The sequence below is a fragment of the Meles meles genome, chromosome 7 (assembly GCF_922984935.1).
Source record: "Meles meles chromosome 7, mMelMel3.1 paternal haplotype, whole genome shotgun sequence".
Lineage (NCBI taxonomy): Eukaryota > Metazoa > Chordata > Mammalia > Carnivora > Mustelidae > Meles > Meles meles.
Genome location: NC_060072.1, coordinates 24,739,029 through 24,755,190, shown reverse-complemented (window position 1 = coordinate 24,755,190; position 16,162 = coordinate 24,739,029). Strand labels below are relative to the sequence as shown.

Sequence of the window (16,162 nt, the reverse complement as noted above, 5' to 3'; positions counted from 1 at the left end):
GCTGTGCTAGGTACTGTCACGTGGTTTTAGTGGGGTTCCCAGTGTGTCCCTATTCGCAGGTGAAGTGTTGCCCGTGATTCCTTCTATGGTTAGGAGAAATGCATGCAGGTTTGGGACTGTGTCTCTGGAGCCAGGCTAGATCCCTCGCCTTTCTTTTCTTGCCTTCCATCCTCTCATTCTGCTCTGTGTGCCCACTCTGAGCAGGATGGTCTCTCCTGCTGAAGGGGGGCTAAGTGACAGAAGGGACCACTTCTTTTTTTTTTTTATTTGACAGACAGAGATCACAAGCAGGATCACAAGCAGGCAGAGAGGCAGGCAGAGAGAGGAAGGGAAGCAGGCTCCCTCCTGAGCAGAGAGCCTGATGTGGGGCTCGATCCCAGGACCCTGAGCCTAAGGCAGAGACTTTAACCCACTGAGCCACCCAGGCGCCCCAGAAGGGACCACTTCTTATGTCTAGTCTTCATGATCAAGAGCTAGCCTCGATTATTTAGTGAGGGATGAACCTGGAGCGTGTCTAAACCAACAGACAGATCTTCTTGAAAAGGGAGATTGATTTAAAAAAATGATGGTGGCATGGGTTCACAGTTTCTTTCTTAAAACAGAGCCAGTTGGGATTCCTGGAGTCACAGATGAGGCAAAGCAAGAAATAAACAAGGAAATTCCCTGATCTGATTCGTAGTGGGAAAGTTCCATCTCCCACTGAGGTAAAACGAGGCTTCTCTCTTAGCAGCAGTGAGGTGTGCATGTGGGAAATGAAGCCGCTGCTGGAGGAGCTCTGTGTGGTGATCAAGGACCTGGTCGTTGGAGCCAGATGACCCTGGACAGGAGTGTCTGTCTGTCTGTCTGACTCCTGTGGCCATGAGCATCTTATTCTACCTCTTGAAGTCATGACTTCCCTGTGGAGTGTTAGATTTAGGTGTGTGTGAAGCATTGAGCGCAATGCTGGTACATAAGAGATGCTCATCAAGTGTTTGTGTTAAAAAATCTCCTGCTTGAAGAAGTAACAGATTTGGGGGGCCGATATTACCCCTTTTCTTGAGAATTCCATGGAATCTCCGTACGGCTAGTCAGGGAGGACATGCCTAACATTTCCTTTAGAATAGAGCTCTTAATTTGAGATTTATAAATTTAGTGTTTTACAAATCCTGTTGAAATTATATGTATTTTGTATGAGTTTACCTCCCCCACCTCTAGAGAATTTCAGATTCTCAAAACAGTCCATGGACTGAAAACTGGAAGAAGATACTGTCCTGGGGATATGTGTGTGTGTGTGTGTGTGTGTGTGTGTGTGTGTGTGTGTGTGTGTGTGTGAGAGAGAGAGAGAGAGAGAGAGAGTGTGTGTGTCTAGACTCTGCATGTGATAATACGCTTTAAGTTGACTCTCTGAGATTGTGGGTGTTTGGCTGTTTTGGGCCCATAAAAACAGTGTCATATAGTTCAACCTAACGGTGATAATTGTTAAGAAACACAGTTGGAAAGAGCGTCATAACGAAAGAGATTATAACGAGGTGTGAGTATAGCTTCTTTTCATATGTTGTTTATCAAAAGCTCACAAGATAAACTTTGTCAGGGATCCTCGGGCCACTGCTAATCCAATTGATCTAAAATAACTTCTGTGGAGGGTACTATAAAATAGTCTTGATGTTCCACTGAATCATTTTTCTAGCTCCATATGCTTTTGATCCAAATGGCTACCGTTGAAGGAGAATTTGCTTTGTATTTTTTCCCCTATTGAATTCATAGGGTTAATTACTCTGGGGAGGAAACAGAAGTCTCAGTGAGTTTTCTTGGGCAAGAAGAATGGCAGCGTTCTTCCAGAAAGCAGAGTTCGACTGTCGTGTTGAGGGTTAAAACCAAGCTGACACACAAAGCAAAATGAAACCAGAGCTGCAATTACAAAGTGGGACAGATGTAGGAGGCCAGGTTTCCTGTGGCCCATTTTCCAGTTTCCTGCCTGCAACCTGCAGAAGAGGAAGCTGAATGTTAGCAAGTATGAGAACTGAAGGGGGACGTGCTTCGGGCCAGAATTAAGATAGGCACACAGAACACGGGCAACAAAAACAATGGCAAAGAAAGTGAATGCTTGGGTTTTAGTCCAAAAATGTCTGTCTGTTTCAAGAAAAGACATTGTCAGTAAAGCCTGTGGTTCCCTGCGAGACTCTGTGGAGGGGGACCCGGGGACGGGCCCAGGTTGTTGGAACCTCTGAGTTTTATAGTCCTACTCCTCTTTCAAGATGCTCTTTAAATACAGTGGGTTACCTGAGAAGATTTTCCCCCGCAGTGCCCGGGATTTCTAAATCTGCTTCCTGGGCATGTTGATAAATGAGGGAGGTGGATGTGGTTAACCGAGTGGCTATAATGAACTACAGCCTCATTTTGGGAAGGCTGGGTGACCAGTTGGCTGCTTTGATCTAGCAGGCTTGTGTTCCTTTAACTGCCCAATAAAAGTGTGTGTGATGTTTTCAAAGAAGAGATTAAATGGTGATGTGTATGGTTAAGACTGCAGAGCACACTCTGTGTGTGTGTGTGTGTGTGTCTACCTGATGAGCCATGTGGGGAGAGGCAGGGCTCCTGCAGTCAGAAGACACTGGAGAAGTGGACAAGTCCATCTTTCCCCGGAGATAAAGAGAATAATAAAATTATTCTATGTGTGGGCTACTAGCATATTCTAGAAGTCTCTGAAGTCACATGTTATAGTCCCCACCTTAAGAGTAAAGAAATTGAGGTTCAAAGAAACTTAGATTCACTGCATACCTTTTTTTTAAAATATAACACAAACTTTATTTCTTAACCATTTTTGAGTATACAGTGTAGTCGTGTTAACTCTACGCACAGTGTTTTACAGGAGACCTCTAGAACATTGTTTTTTATCTTTCATAAGTAACTGAAACTCCAGTCCCATTAAACAGCTCCCTTTTTTCCTTCCGCCAGGCCTCCCTCTACCCCCTCAACTACCATTCTCCTTTCTAAGAGTTTAACTGCTCTAGATACCTCAAAAGTAGAATCATCACTGCATACCTTTTTATAGAATGCCTGTTGTCTGCCGGTGCCATGTTGGAATTGCTGGGTGACGCTGGTGTAAGGATGGCTAACCCTAAGAAGCTCCACTGGTGGGAGCCTTGTGGAGGACTCTGTAGAAGGCACAGATGAAAACAACAGTAGGCCTTGCTGTAGGCTCACAGCGGACAGGGCACTGTGCTGAGCTTTTCCCCATACATCCTCTCATTGAAATGGACTTGCCTCTTGGAGGTACAGAGAAATAGGTCTGTGCTTTGTAGGCAGTCAATTATTTATGAACCTTCTGGATTGATTACAGTTTCTTCTTCAAGCCCAGAAAGGACAAACTCGGTACCAAGAACATTAGGAAATTTGGGGATGTTGCCAAGTTAGGGAACACAGAGGTGCCCAGGTGAGGCAGCCTAGAGGGAAAATAGGCCCTTTTCCATCTCAATGCAAGTCTATCTGAAAGTGGGGAGAGGGGGTGAGACAGGGCAGGGTTGTCTAGTAGTGGGGTGGGAAATGGCATGAACATACAGTTGTGGGAGGAAGTAGAATGGCTCAAACACGCTTTCCCAGCCAGAGTTAATGTAGCCACCATTTACTTTTCCAAAGGAAATTTGCCCATAGAGAAGTCACCGATGAACCAATGGAGTTGTTTCTAATGTATCCGCAGACACGTTTCATGGGTCTTTTTTACAGTGTCTCCCCTGCTGCCCCCAGACAGTCTTTCCTCAGAGGGAAGAGTTATTTGTAAAACCGTACTTGCAGAACATTGCTAACTGATTATAAACGGTAAATAAGTAGACCGAGCAATGGCTAATTTCCTTCTCTCTGTTTATCCTGCCCTTTAAACATGGACGATCTGTAGCTATTTACAGAATGAATGAGAATACAAACATTTGTTAGTAAGTAAAAAGAGCTTTAAGGGACTTGAACTTGGCCTCACAGATTGGCTTTTTTTTTTTTTTTTTAACATGTAGTGGTTGATGATAATGAAAATGTCTTTTGAAAATAAATTTAAGTAATTTAAGTAGGGGGCACTTGGGTGGCTCAGTCAGGTAAGCATATGCCTTTGACTTAGGTCACGATCTGGGGGTCCTGGGATGGAGCCCTGCGGTGAGCCCGCTTCTCCCTCTCCCTCTGCTATTTCCCAGGCTTGTGCACTTTCTCTCTCACTCTCTGTCAAATAAATAAATAAAATCTTTTAAAAAATATAATCTTTATTCCACCTCATAAAAATAGTAAAAAAGACTTCAAGTGTGGGCTGCATAGTTACAAATGCTGTCTTTACTTACTTAATGCTTTAAAGGTACTCTGTGCTGAGTTACTGCCTATCTCAAATAATACAAATTGTTTTCCAATTCCTTGACTTAGGTACCTAAGCTTTGTTTTATATAATGAAACGGTTTCTGCCTTTTCTCTTGGACATTGATAATATAATGTTATACAAACTCTTAGTAGGTGCTGCACTGGACAGAGGAGTGGAAATTAAGAGAATTTGTAACGTTAACAGTGTTAACGTTCAGCCTCCTTTCTCTAAACCATTCAAGTTTTAGCAAGCGAAAAGACATACTTACGGAGCACCTGCTTTGTTTGCTTCGTACACAGAAGTTTTTTTCCTCCTTGAGTCCTCTAATTTCTGACTAAAATTGTGGTTTGTGTGTGTGTGTGTGTGTTTTAACGTTGGCCAATTTCTTTAGTTCCCACAATATGTAAACTTTAGAAAATCAAATAATTCTGTCCCCTCAACTCCCACCTTAGTGTAACTTTAAAAATGAAACCAGGAACATGCAAAGAGAAGTGTTAGGTTGCCATCAATAGAAAGAAGAACAAGTAAGTTGGTATTTCGACTTCTAAGAATGGCAGCAAAAACCACCTCCTTTGCATAGAGAGTCTGGGCAGCAGCATCTCGCAGCCAGATGTCTGGCGCCACCTTGTGGCAGACAGGTAGAAGTCCACTTCCGAGAGGAGGGAAAGCAGCTTCTTGGGAGTAAAGAGCCACTGTGAAGAGATGTTCCCCAGGGGCACGTCTAGGTTTTGTGGGGCTTGAAGCTTATGCATTTTGAAGAGACTGTCTTTGAACCACCTCCTCCAAATTAGAAATACAAAATTACCAGGACCCCTAGCAAAGAGTGGGTCTCTGAGATTCACTTACACTATAAGGTTCACTGTGAGTTGGGCTCAGGGCGCAGGTTCAGGGGGCCCAGGCAGTGCTGGCAGTGGTGGATAGAACCGAGTCTTCTGTCAGCTGCTGGAGGCTTGGTGGAATGGAAGGGAGCACAGAACCCCTGCGCCTGGCTCTTCTGTTCTTCAGGCTCAAAGTGGGGGCGCGGAGGTTGCCTCTGGGTAAATTGCAGGTGCATTTCCTTCCAACCCCTCAGGCCAATTCTTGCTTTAGCCTTTGCTGATGCTTCCAAGCCTGCTGTGGGGGACTTCTGCCTCTCTCCTCTCACCCCTTTAAAATTTTACCTACCCACCCTCCCTCCTCTGGAAAGACTTCTCCAAAGAGCCTAATTGAGTCTCATGCATGTTCCATGCAGTGTTACAGAGCAGGTAAGGGCACAGGCTATGTCATGAGCTAACCGCAGTTTTATTTATTCATTCACTCATGAGACAAATGTTTGTTGGGTGTCTAGGGTGACCTGTCACTGATCTAAACTGAGGATAGGTCAGTAAGCAAAACAAAGGTCCATACTCACTGAGTCAGCATTTGGGACCAGTACTTCTCAAGCCATCAGTGGAAAGAGACTACTTTTTTAAAAATTTCTGACAAACTGTGGACTGATAATTTTGGAACATACAAGAAAAATAAAGAACAAAGATACCAAAATAGCAGCCTGATTTTTAATGATAGACTTTACGGGCATGAAATGACATTTCAATAAATAGAATTAGAATAAGTGTAATGAGGAAAAATTACCAAAAAACTGCATAGTCATTGAAAGTGCATGCAAAGGCAGTTAATATAGATCATTATTAATACTGGAAACTTTTTGCTATGTAGTAATTTAAACCAAACAAAAAGTTTGTAAGTGAGCTAGAGAGTCCCTGTATTAAATGCCTACAAGCACACTTTGAACACACACCATATTTGTCAGCACTGAACTTTTCATGAAGAGTTTGGTTCTTGCTCACTAAGGAATTTAATCTAGGTTGGATACAATAATGTTACTTGCAGGAGATGATGTATCTAAAGTATTCTTGGGGGTTTTTTTCAATTACACTGGAGAGAAGCCAGTTTCACAGAGGTATGTTGACAGCACTAGAAAAGAGATCTTGCAACCCCGTTTCCACAAACTCGGGATATTAATTTTTTTTAACATTCATCTAAAAGCAAATATTGCATTTAAAGTAACTCCTTGGTTAGTTGCCAGTTCCCACAATTTTTCTTATAAAGTTATAGTTATATTTAGATCTTTTAATGAAATCAGCGAATTCTAGATTTTTGTATATTTTTGGGTTACAGTTGAAAAACCTCGAATATCACACATGTTAGTATGGTCCCAGTTCATGATTCTGACTAGTGTCTAGTTTGTGCCAGTAAGATGAACCCACATGGATCACGTATGGGTTATAATGATAATGCCAAATGGCAGTAGAAGTCTCCATACACTTATTCTTGGTTTCTGTACTCCTGTCATGGGCCAGTGACCAGCAGTTAGCACTGGTGTGTTGATCACATACCGGATAGATGGTTCTAGGGCCCCTGCTCTTCCCTGGCTGGTCCTCCATTTTCTCATCTACAAAATGGGAATGTATTTAACTCCTGGAGGTGTTGTTCGAATTAAATGAGATAATACAGAGAAAGGGCTTGATGGAGGGTGAGGGCTTAATAAAAGTACAGGTTGTGTACACAAAAGGCAAAGATAAGGCTCTTAGGATTAGAAAATACAGATGAGTGAATGAATGAATGAATGATTAACTCTGTGAGGCAGACCGTGAGAAATGCTGAAAAGATTTGTGGCATGAGTGTGTGTGTGTACATGTGTGTGTACTTGTGTGTGTGTATGTGTGTACGTGTACCTTGCTTTCATGTGGGAGGAGCCGGGTGGCCTTCCGGTGTTAGCCCTTTGTGCCTATTGTGCGAGGCACTGGGTTTAGTATCAGGATGATTGCTGCATTTTACTGGTCTCCCCCTGTTGGTGAGTGCAGGGCTTTCTCTGTCCTGGGGAGGGAACAGCTGTCTCTTCTTTTGTGCAGGGTGTTCATTGGACCCCCAGGGGCAAAAGGAAGTTTGTGGGGGGGGGGGGGAGTGGGGGAGGGACTGGGGGCTAGTGCCCTTGACTGGAGGGAGGGATGTGGAGAGGCTGAACCTGGGGCATTGCCGTGCAGTCCGGTGGCTCTCAAGGAGGCAGAGGAGGCCAGCCAGGCTGGTGACCGTAATTGCTGTGTCCAGTATGTTGCATCCTCTGTGCGGCTCCGTCCGGATTCGAGAATAAATCAAGGATACTATTTGCAGTCTTTAAAAACAGAAGAGTTGAAGGCACAGAATGGGGGTGGAAGGTGATGCATAGTCTGCTTAGGTGTCTCTCTGGGACCAGAAGACAAGCCCTAAGGGCCGGCAGCTCTGCCCCCTCCTCTCCGCATCTGCTGCCTGGACGGGCCGGGGGAAACTACCTGTGTGGGCTCTCGGAGCAGCGGCCATAAGCATGTTGTCACAGATGTCCCTTAAGAACACTTCTCTTTTTCTGGCCCAGTAGCTTTCATCTGTGTGACTCTCTGCCCTGCCCCCTCCAGGAGCATGAGAAGTGGGGTGGAATTAGCCCCAGGGGAGGTGTGGACACCCATGGGCTCATAGCAGCTGGGAGGCCTCTGGCCAAGTGTCTGGAACCAAGGATTCTTAAGCCGGAGTCAGCAAATATGTGCGCAGGGATCTGAGTTTTCTCAGAATTAAAAAAAAATTTTTTTGTCCTTTCATTTTTGATGATACTCTAAAAAACCATATAAGCATATAAACGGTCCCCAAAGAGCTGAAGATTCTCCTTGGATTCCAGTGACTTCACTGCGGTCATTGCCTAATGAACAAAAAAACCAAGGTGATACAGTATCTAAATGACGCCTTTGAGCTACGTGAAAGCCAAATGACCTCACAACACGCTCTATGAAGAGGTTTCCTTGTTGCTTAAAAAATAATAGTAAACATTTCAATAACACCAGGTAGCAGGTGTAGTTCAAGGGCATGATGAGTAATTCGAGTGATCCTTACAACAGCCTTGTAAAAAAGATACTTTTATTATCACCATCTCCATTCTACTTAGGAGGATTGTGAGGCACAGAAAGGTTAAGGAATTTAGGCAAGGTCCCACAGCCAGACGGGACCGGTACTTGAATTGGAAACCAGAGGGGCTGACTCCTGGTCTGCTCTTACCCCCCCCCCCCCCCCCCCCCCCGCCCCACACTCCCGTAACCTTCCAGACAAAGTGGCTCACTCCCTCACCACTGCAGGTTGTAGGCAATAATTGTGCTTCCGTGAAACACCACACCCTCTGGGCGATGTGGTTCTGATTTGCGGGAAGCTAATTTACAACTCTGTTAATTATAGATAAGTGACTGCAAAGTAGCTATTGTCTATAGATATGCAAATTCTATTCTGTCTTTCTCTCTAGGTGCTCAGTTGATTTCTCTCCCACCTTCAGGTTTGCTCCCGGTGTGCATTCATTTCCGTGTTTCTGATCTACAAATGTTTCTGTCGTTTGGATATTTTTAAACTTGTTACAAGGTCTGCCTAGTTCCCTCCTTGATTAGTGAGTAAAATAAAAATCTTTACCATGTCTTCATTTTTATATCTATGAGAGCAATGATGTTACTCATTTTGAAAATTAAAAAAAAAAAAATTTTCTTTATTGACAGAGAGAGAGTGAGAGAGCACAAGCAGGCAGAGTGGGAGAGGGAGAGGGAGAAGCAGATTGCCTGCTAATGCAGGACTCCGACTGGATCTCAGGACCCTGGGATCATGACCTGAGCTGCTGGCAAATGCCCAACTGACTGAGCCACACAGGTACCCCCAGAATTGTTTCTACAAAGGAATTTCTCAACCCATAGCTTCTTAGTAAGGTTCTCCATGACTTGCTGCTCGAGGCCCCCCCTCCCCAGCCCAGGTGCCCACCCCCTTAACCTGCTCTGGCTGTGTTTTCCTGTAGAGCTGTTCTCCCGACACTATAGTCAATATTCCTGTGTCTGTTGTTGTTGGTGGCCTGTCTTCTCCCGCTGGGATGTGAGCTGCCTGAGGACAGAGGTCTTCCTCTCTTCTGTTTACTGATCCCTCCCAAATACCCAGATGGTGTTTGGCATATGTGAACGCTCAAAAAATATATATGTATTTTTTGAAAGAGGTAGGGAGAGAATTGAATCTTTATAGGGTATATAGTGGTATAAACACATCTTACTCAAAAGGGCTTCATTGGCTCAATCACTGCCATAACCGTGCTGTGAATGTGGGACATCTTTCAGCAAAACATCATCTGTCACATGTAAAATTAATCAGTAATTTGAATGGGACACGGGAGGCATCTGCTGTGTAAACTTTGTTTTATCATTATGTAAGAATCATAAACCTTAAGGAGCTTATATCCAGTATTGTTTATATTGAAGGGAGAATATAGTAAGAGTTTTAATGAAAATATCTGTCAACACGGGGAACCCATTTTTTCCCCTCGCTCCTTTAAAAGGAAGTATGTGTGTTATTCAAATTGGACAAACTGTTTTAAATATCTAACGAAACTTCCGTGTGTGGTGAGATCTGGGCTGTACATTACAAAGGGAGAGGAGAGCTGGGACAACCAGCGGGTGGGTTTGTTCTGGAGGTGGGTCTGGCTGGGGCGAGACTGAGGAAGGCCAAGTGTCTGATGCTGGGGGGCACCTCTTCTCGTAAGATCAGAAGTGGACTGATATCCTAACTATTGAAGTGCAGAGTTTGATTTTTGCATAAAGAATGGCGTGACGAGACCAGACAAAACCGTGTATGTTCAAAATCAGGTCTGGGCAGGGGAAGGGGAAAGAGAAGCATTTTCTAATGAGCAAAAATTTGATTTGGGGAATATTTTTAAAAGATCTGTAGCAATTTCTTTCATGTGTTCTGCATATTTTAAGCAGGGGATGGTGGGGACTCCGCTGCAGGAGGTTAGCTGAGGAAATATTTTAACTTAAAGCAGGTTTCCGTTTGCATAATAATATATCAAACGTGAACTTCAAGTATCAACACTTTTTTGAACTTTTTGCTTAATAAGAGCTACAGTATGCAGGCTGGATTGCCCACGTCCCTTAGGATGGCAGCCGGAGAAATTGGACTTTATGGTACCTGCATTTTAAGATCGAGTGCTTTATTAAAGATTCTAGGTGTCAAAGAATAAGAAAAGAATTAATTTTAAAGCTTTTCTCTGGTGATAGAAGTACTCATTCAGATGAACTTGCGAATATGTTGAGTGTTGGTCGTTGTTGGAAGGGCACGCTTCCCAGTGATGGTGTTAGAATCTTTTCCAGTGTCCCAGAGGGGGCAGAATTTGTGGCAGGCAGAGGCGATAGATTGTGAGCGTAATTGTATGTGGAAACAACTGTGTAAATGATGATTAAATGTATTTAATCGTAATTAAAATAAATTAGGATTGGAACTAAGAGCAGCACAGCAAGTGCCCTTGAATGGAGAGAACCATCGCGGGGATGTCAGCTGGCAGTCTCTGTCCCCCGTTGCCCACATACGCTCTTGTTTAAACATGTTTTAATCACCTGGGTGATTAGCGCCCAGAGGGCTGGAGGGCCTGGAGCCACGTGGGGCCCCCCTGTATCCCAGAATTACCTCTGCCCACGGTAGAAGGGGACAACCTGTTCATAGGTGTGATTATAAACTCCCAGGGCCGGGTTTCTGAGTCGCGTGTGGCTGGGATTTCCAACAATAAAGATGTGTGTGCTCTACAGTCATCGAAACTGGAAGACCAGTGAGGACAGAGGAATGGCCAGCAGAGCTGGAGAATGCGAGAAGGAGGACCCCAGCACCCGGCTCGCTGTGCTTTAAGCAAAAGTGGCTTGATGCCAAGGTCCCCTCCTGTAGAGTGGTGGCAGTCACACTTCTAAGGAATCCTCCAGTCCTCAGAGGTCGCCTGACTGTGACACCTCAGTGTGGGAGAGGTTGGGGGGCGGGGGGGGGGGGGAGGGAAGGTTCCAAGGCCCATCCTGCTGGTCCCTAAGCGCTTGGCAGGGGTAGCTCTGTGAAGTCTGGTTCACAGCTCCGTGCCTTCCCTTGGCCCATTTCCTCTACTCCAGAAATCCAGGGGGCCCCTAATGTGGGGCCTCACCCCCACCACGTGCTCCTCTACTCTTTTTCATCTCCCTCTTTTCTTTCCTTCTTCTACCTTTCTCTAAGGCCCTGACCGTAGCATGCATGGTGGTCCCTTGACCAGCTGGTGGCCCTCCCAGTAAGATCTGGTCAGCCAGCCCTGCCCCACCCCCTGCAGCATGTTTTTTCTTGTCTAGATGAACCTCACGATTGTGAATGCGACCCTGCAGTGCAAAGATAACGGCACTCCTTTGAAGAGAGAATTTTTTACAGCAGAGACATTGGACGTTGTCATAGTCAACTTTGGCCGCCATGGTGCCACCTTACAAACGGCCCCACGCGTCCTTGGTGCCCCATGGCACTTCTGTTTCCCGCAGTGAGCTTCAGGGATGCTGCCTTAGCCTGTGGGTCGTGGGCCCGGGCTCCAGGCTTTGGGTTGAGTTCATGTTGGCTCCATGTGTCTCATTTCGGGGCAGTAGCCTCACAGCAGGGACAGGAGCATGAGTGAAAAGTGCAAACATGTGGCGCTTCTTAGACCTTGGCTCAGAATCAGCATGGTCATGCCTTCCAGTGAACATTGCATTGGCCAGATGGAGTCATACGGTCAAGGCCAAATTTCAGTGGGGTGGGAGAAAGAACTGCACCCCCCCCCCCCATGCACAGCTGTGTGGTCACTTCAGTAGGAGAAGGGGTGAAAGATGGAGAATGTTTCATCCTCCTAACTTATGCCCAGAGAACATGGTCCCCATACCTGGGGTTGGGGTCCCATGAATGGGGGTTTCAGGCAGCACCAGAGACTTTAAGAGTCCTGGTTGGTAGAAGCAGTAAGTGTAAATACATTAAAAAACACAGTTAGGTTTCTTTTGTCCCATCTGGAACATGCTGGTTTGAGTCCATTAACATGCAGGTGGCTGACAGCCTTCCTTCCTGGTGCCTGAGCCAGAGGCCCAGCCGCCCCTGCCCTCCAGACTTCCAGACCCACGGGCAGCCTTCTGCCCTTGGGAGCAGTTCCTCTGAGCATCTGCTTGAAGTTTCCAAGATATTTTAAAGCTTACTGTCTGAAGTGTTCGGCCAAAAGAATACCAAAAAATTTGAGACGCCTGTTTGCAATTCTTAGTGCCAATGATGAGAAGCAAGCTTGTGGCTTATCCACAAATAATCAGGAGGGCGGGTCATATTGGGAACCTGGGCCGGCAGCTGCCACACATCACGGCAGTTGTGCTTACAAGACTCTTGAGATGCAGGGGTGGTTTTGATCTAACAGGGACATGATTTAGTGTCTCACAGACCGAGTGGCCATGGTGGTGAAGATTCATTTCTGGAAAGACTATCTCCTTTAAAGAGCCATAAATAAAATGCCTTATGGGGTTTTGGAGATCATTCCTAATCTGCTTTCCTTTAACTGAAAAGCCCGTGGTTGTTTAGAGAAAAAAAACAAATGTGTTCTTTTGGCTAAACATGTGAAAAGGAAGAAAGAAGCAAGTGCTTGTTGGATGGTGATACGTCCGTCCCCATGTGGGAGAAAAGTAACTTGTCCACCTGAAGGCTGCCCCTTTAAGAAGATGCGGGGGAGATGTTGTGGAATTGACACAACAGTGGCCCAAAGGGGTCCTGGAAGGAAGGTATCCTGGCTACCAGGTGTCCTGGACTCATGCCCCTTGCTCAGTACACCTTGGCTTTGGCATCTCCTTGTTGCTCTCTTGGGGGGGACCCTAGTGCTCTCTGGTTCGGTCCCCACCCCCAGCTTGCTTTTGAAACTTTCTCCAGCTGGAAGCCAATTTTCCACCCTCTGGTCATCCCTGGCTTCCTCAAACCGGCACCCCTCAACTCACCCCCCCCGCCGAGGTACAGCTTTTGAGACCAGCCCAACCACCTCTTTCCTCATGCAATGAACGTTTTCTCCGCCCTTCGTTGAGAGAATTTATTTTTATTTTTAAAATCTTACTTTCATTCCATGATCGTTAGCATGCAGTGTCCGTTTCATGTGTACGATACAGTGACTCAGCAGGTGCGGTTGTCACTCAGTGCTTGTCACGATGAATTGCCCCCCTTAATCCTGGTCACCTACTACTTTAACAACCGTGGATATAACAAGTGCATTCGTATTTGTAGTAGAATCGGTACCCGTTGCCATGAAAGTCCTCAAATCTCTGAAGATAAGGAACTACCTGGGTGGGGGAGGGGAAAAATTTCTTCAGGAAAGTTCCCTCACAACTGGGTCATCACAGTAAGCAGGAGTTTACCAGGTTCCAAGGCTAGGGAACAGCATTTTAGACAGAAGGCAAAGCCCTTACAAAGTCCACACCAGAGTCAAAGGAAAAGAGTATTTTCTAATCCTGTCATAGCTGGGAAAAATGCTTTTCCCATCGGAGCGGGTGTGGCCATGGGTTTGATCTGTAACAGGACAAATGTCTGGTGAAGTGAAGGGCTCTTCACGTGGCGGTGGTGATCCTTCAGTTCATAAAGCTGTGTCCATTGGGCCCCGAGACATGTGGCACCGCACTCAGTTTCGAAGTCTGGGGAAGACGCCGAACAGCCCAACAGAGACCCGTCCCTGGGCAGCGTGGCAAGTAGTCACGCTGACGGATAGAGCTCAGCCCCGACTTGTCATGGGGTCCAGATTCACAGCACATTACGGGCTCCGAGACTGACCAACAAAGCAGTCAAGAGTCTGGTTGGGAGCAGACTCTGGTGTTAATAGGCGACTCGCTGGGGGCGCCTGGGTGGCTCAGTGGGTTAAAGCCTCTGCCTTCAGCTCAGGCCCTGATCCCGGGGTCCTGGGATCGAGTCCCGCATCGGGCTCTCTGCTCCGCAGGGAGCCTGCTTCCTCCTCCCTCTCTGCCTTCTTCTTTGCCTAGTTGTGGTTTCTCTCTGTCAAATAAATAAATATTAAAAAAAAAAAAAAAAGAGGGGACTCGCTGGAATGGGGACTCATCGTGCAAGTAGGAGCTCGTGAATCGCTCATTCACGTTCCTCCCGATGCCACCCCATGGCTGGAGGGGACACGTGTCATGACTACAGGGTTCATAGGGCTTCCTGGTATTTCTGAATCGGGGCTGTTTACAAAAATGCTTCCAGAAGGCTCCTGAGTCCCAGTGGCCTGTGGGATCGACGCAAAAGCCGTGTTTTGTTGGGTTCCCTGCGGGAGGGAGGGCAGGAGCCGAGGCGTCTGGCCCGAGGCCCCCGTGCCGCCGTCCGGGTGGGCACCTGCGCTGACAGCTCTGCCCGCCTTCTCCCCGCAGGTATGGAGAGTGCAATCACGCTGTGGCAGTTCCTGTTGCAGTTGCTGCTGGACCAGAAACATGAGCATCTGATCTGCTGGACCTCCAACGATGGTGAATTCAAGCTCCTCAAAGCAGAAGAAGTGGCCAAACTGTGGGGCCTCCGGAAGAACAAAACGAACATGAACTACGATAAGCTGAGCAGAGCCCTTCGATACTATTATGACAAGGTAAACGCTCGAGCCTCGGGTGCGTGGCGCACCGCCTGCTCCTTTCCCTGGTGAAAGCAGAGAGTCGTGGACCATGAAGCAGATTAGAAACATCAATGGAGGCAATTTATGCAGGTTTTTCTGGTGGAAGGGAGAGCTGTGCCATAGGGATTTTTTTTTTCCCCTGGAAGCCCTTTGCATGTTCCTATGGGTCGAGTTTTGTTCCGTCTGCATTTTCCCTTAGAGGTTGCTGCAAACATTTGCTCACAGCAGAAATTAGTCGTTGGGAGATTCTCAGGCCTCCCTCGTTGCCAGTTGCTTGAGTGAAGAACGAATGTTAGATCTAGAAAGTTTGCGTGTCCTGACCAGTCTGCCGTTCACTCAGATGGGTCTTTGCTGGGACGGTGGTAGCTTGGGCAAGTTATTTAGCAGCTCAGGGCCTCAGTGGCCTCATTTATACGAGGGGATCGTACTAGTGCCATCTCGGGATTGTTAGGAAGAGAAACATGTTCAGTGCTTAGAATGAGGCTTGCGACCACCCCGGGCTTTGCGCCTTCCTGGGAAATTTCCCTAATTAATAGGAAAGCCATTTTCCTTTTTAAGTCGCAGAGAGGAGACAGAGCGCTGTGTTAAGTGGTGACACAGCCCAGTTGCCAAGCAAGGACAGTTGGGGTGAGTTCTAACGCATTTCTGGAAAAGCAGTTAATGTGGCTGCGAGGGCAAAATTATTGCTCTTCAGAGGTAATCATTTCAGGCCTGTAATTTTGGCCCTCTCTGCGAGGATCTGTTGGGGCTGTGTATTTAGCCCCACAGACACAAAGACTTAAGAGTCCTAATAAGGGTAAGCTTTTGTTCTGGATTTGCCGTTCGTATTGAAAGGTGAATTAAAAGCTGATTTAAATATTAGTTCCTGATCTATATTTAGTGCCTGCCTTTTGCCAACCTCTTTGGAATTCAAGACAGAAGGATTACACATTGCAGGAAGTGGAGACATTATTAATTATAAAGCGTTCCTTTATATGATCGTAATTACATATGATTATGTCATTGAAATGTTAAAGGTGCTTTCCTTTAATGTAGCAATTAATTAGTCCTGGCTTAATGCAGAGTCCTACGAAGAAGTAAAAGCATTTCTTGCAACTTGCACCGTCTGAAAGACTCGCAGATGGTTTATTGTTTTGCATTTTTCCCCAGGTTCTAAGTTACACAATGGGAATGGGGGGGGGAGCCCTCTGAAGGAAAACAGTCGTCTTGCCTGTTGGCAGGGTGCCTAAAAGCCTGGCTCTGAGACTAGAAAAATGTCATTGTTTTAATTCAAGACATCAAAGATTAGGGGCCCTGTCCCAGTACCTGAGACTCTCCTTGTGGCCCAGGCACCAGGGCTAAGGCTGCTGGGTCTTCAGCATGAAGGGACACCGTGGGCTGCAAGGGACTCCTCCAAAGGCCGGTAGAGCCATTCCTTT

At 46.3% G+C, this 16,162-nt stretch overlaps 1 protein-coding gene across 2 annotated transcripts in view; it reads left to right on the top strand.

The window, feature by feature from the left end:
* ELK3 (ETS transcription factor ELK3) overlaps positions 1 to 16,162 on the top strand; it is a 68,467-nt gene that overhangs the window by 12,871 nt on the left and 39,434 nt on the right. For both annotated transcript variants that reach the window (XR_006819511.1, XM_046010838.1), the window contains exon 2: positions 14,512 to 14,720. Coding sequence is in view for 1 of the 2 variants with exons in the window: in XM_046010838.1 (XP_045866794.1) it covers positions 14,514 to 14,720 (207 nt within the window). In the remaining variant the exon portion in view is untranslated. The remainder of the gene's footprint in view (positions 1 to 14,511; positions 14,721 to 16,162) is intronic.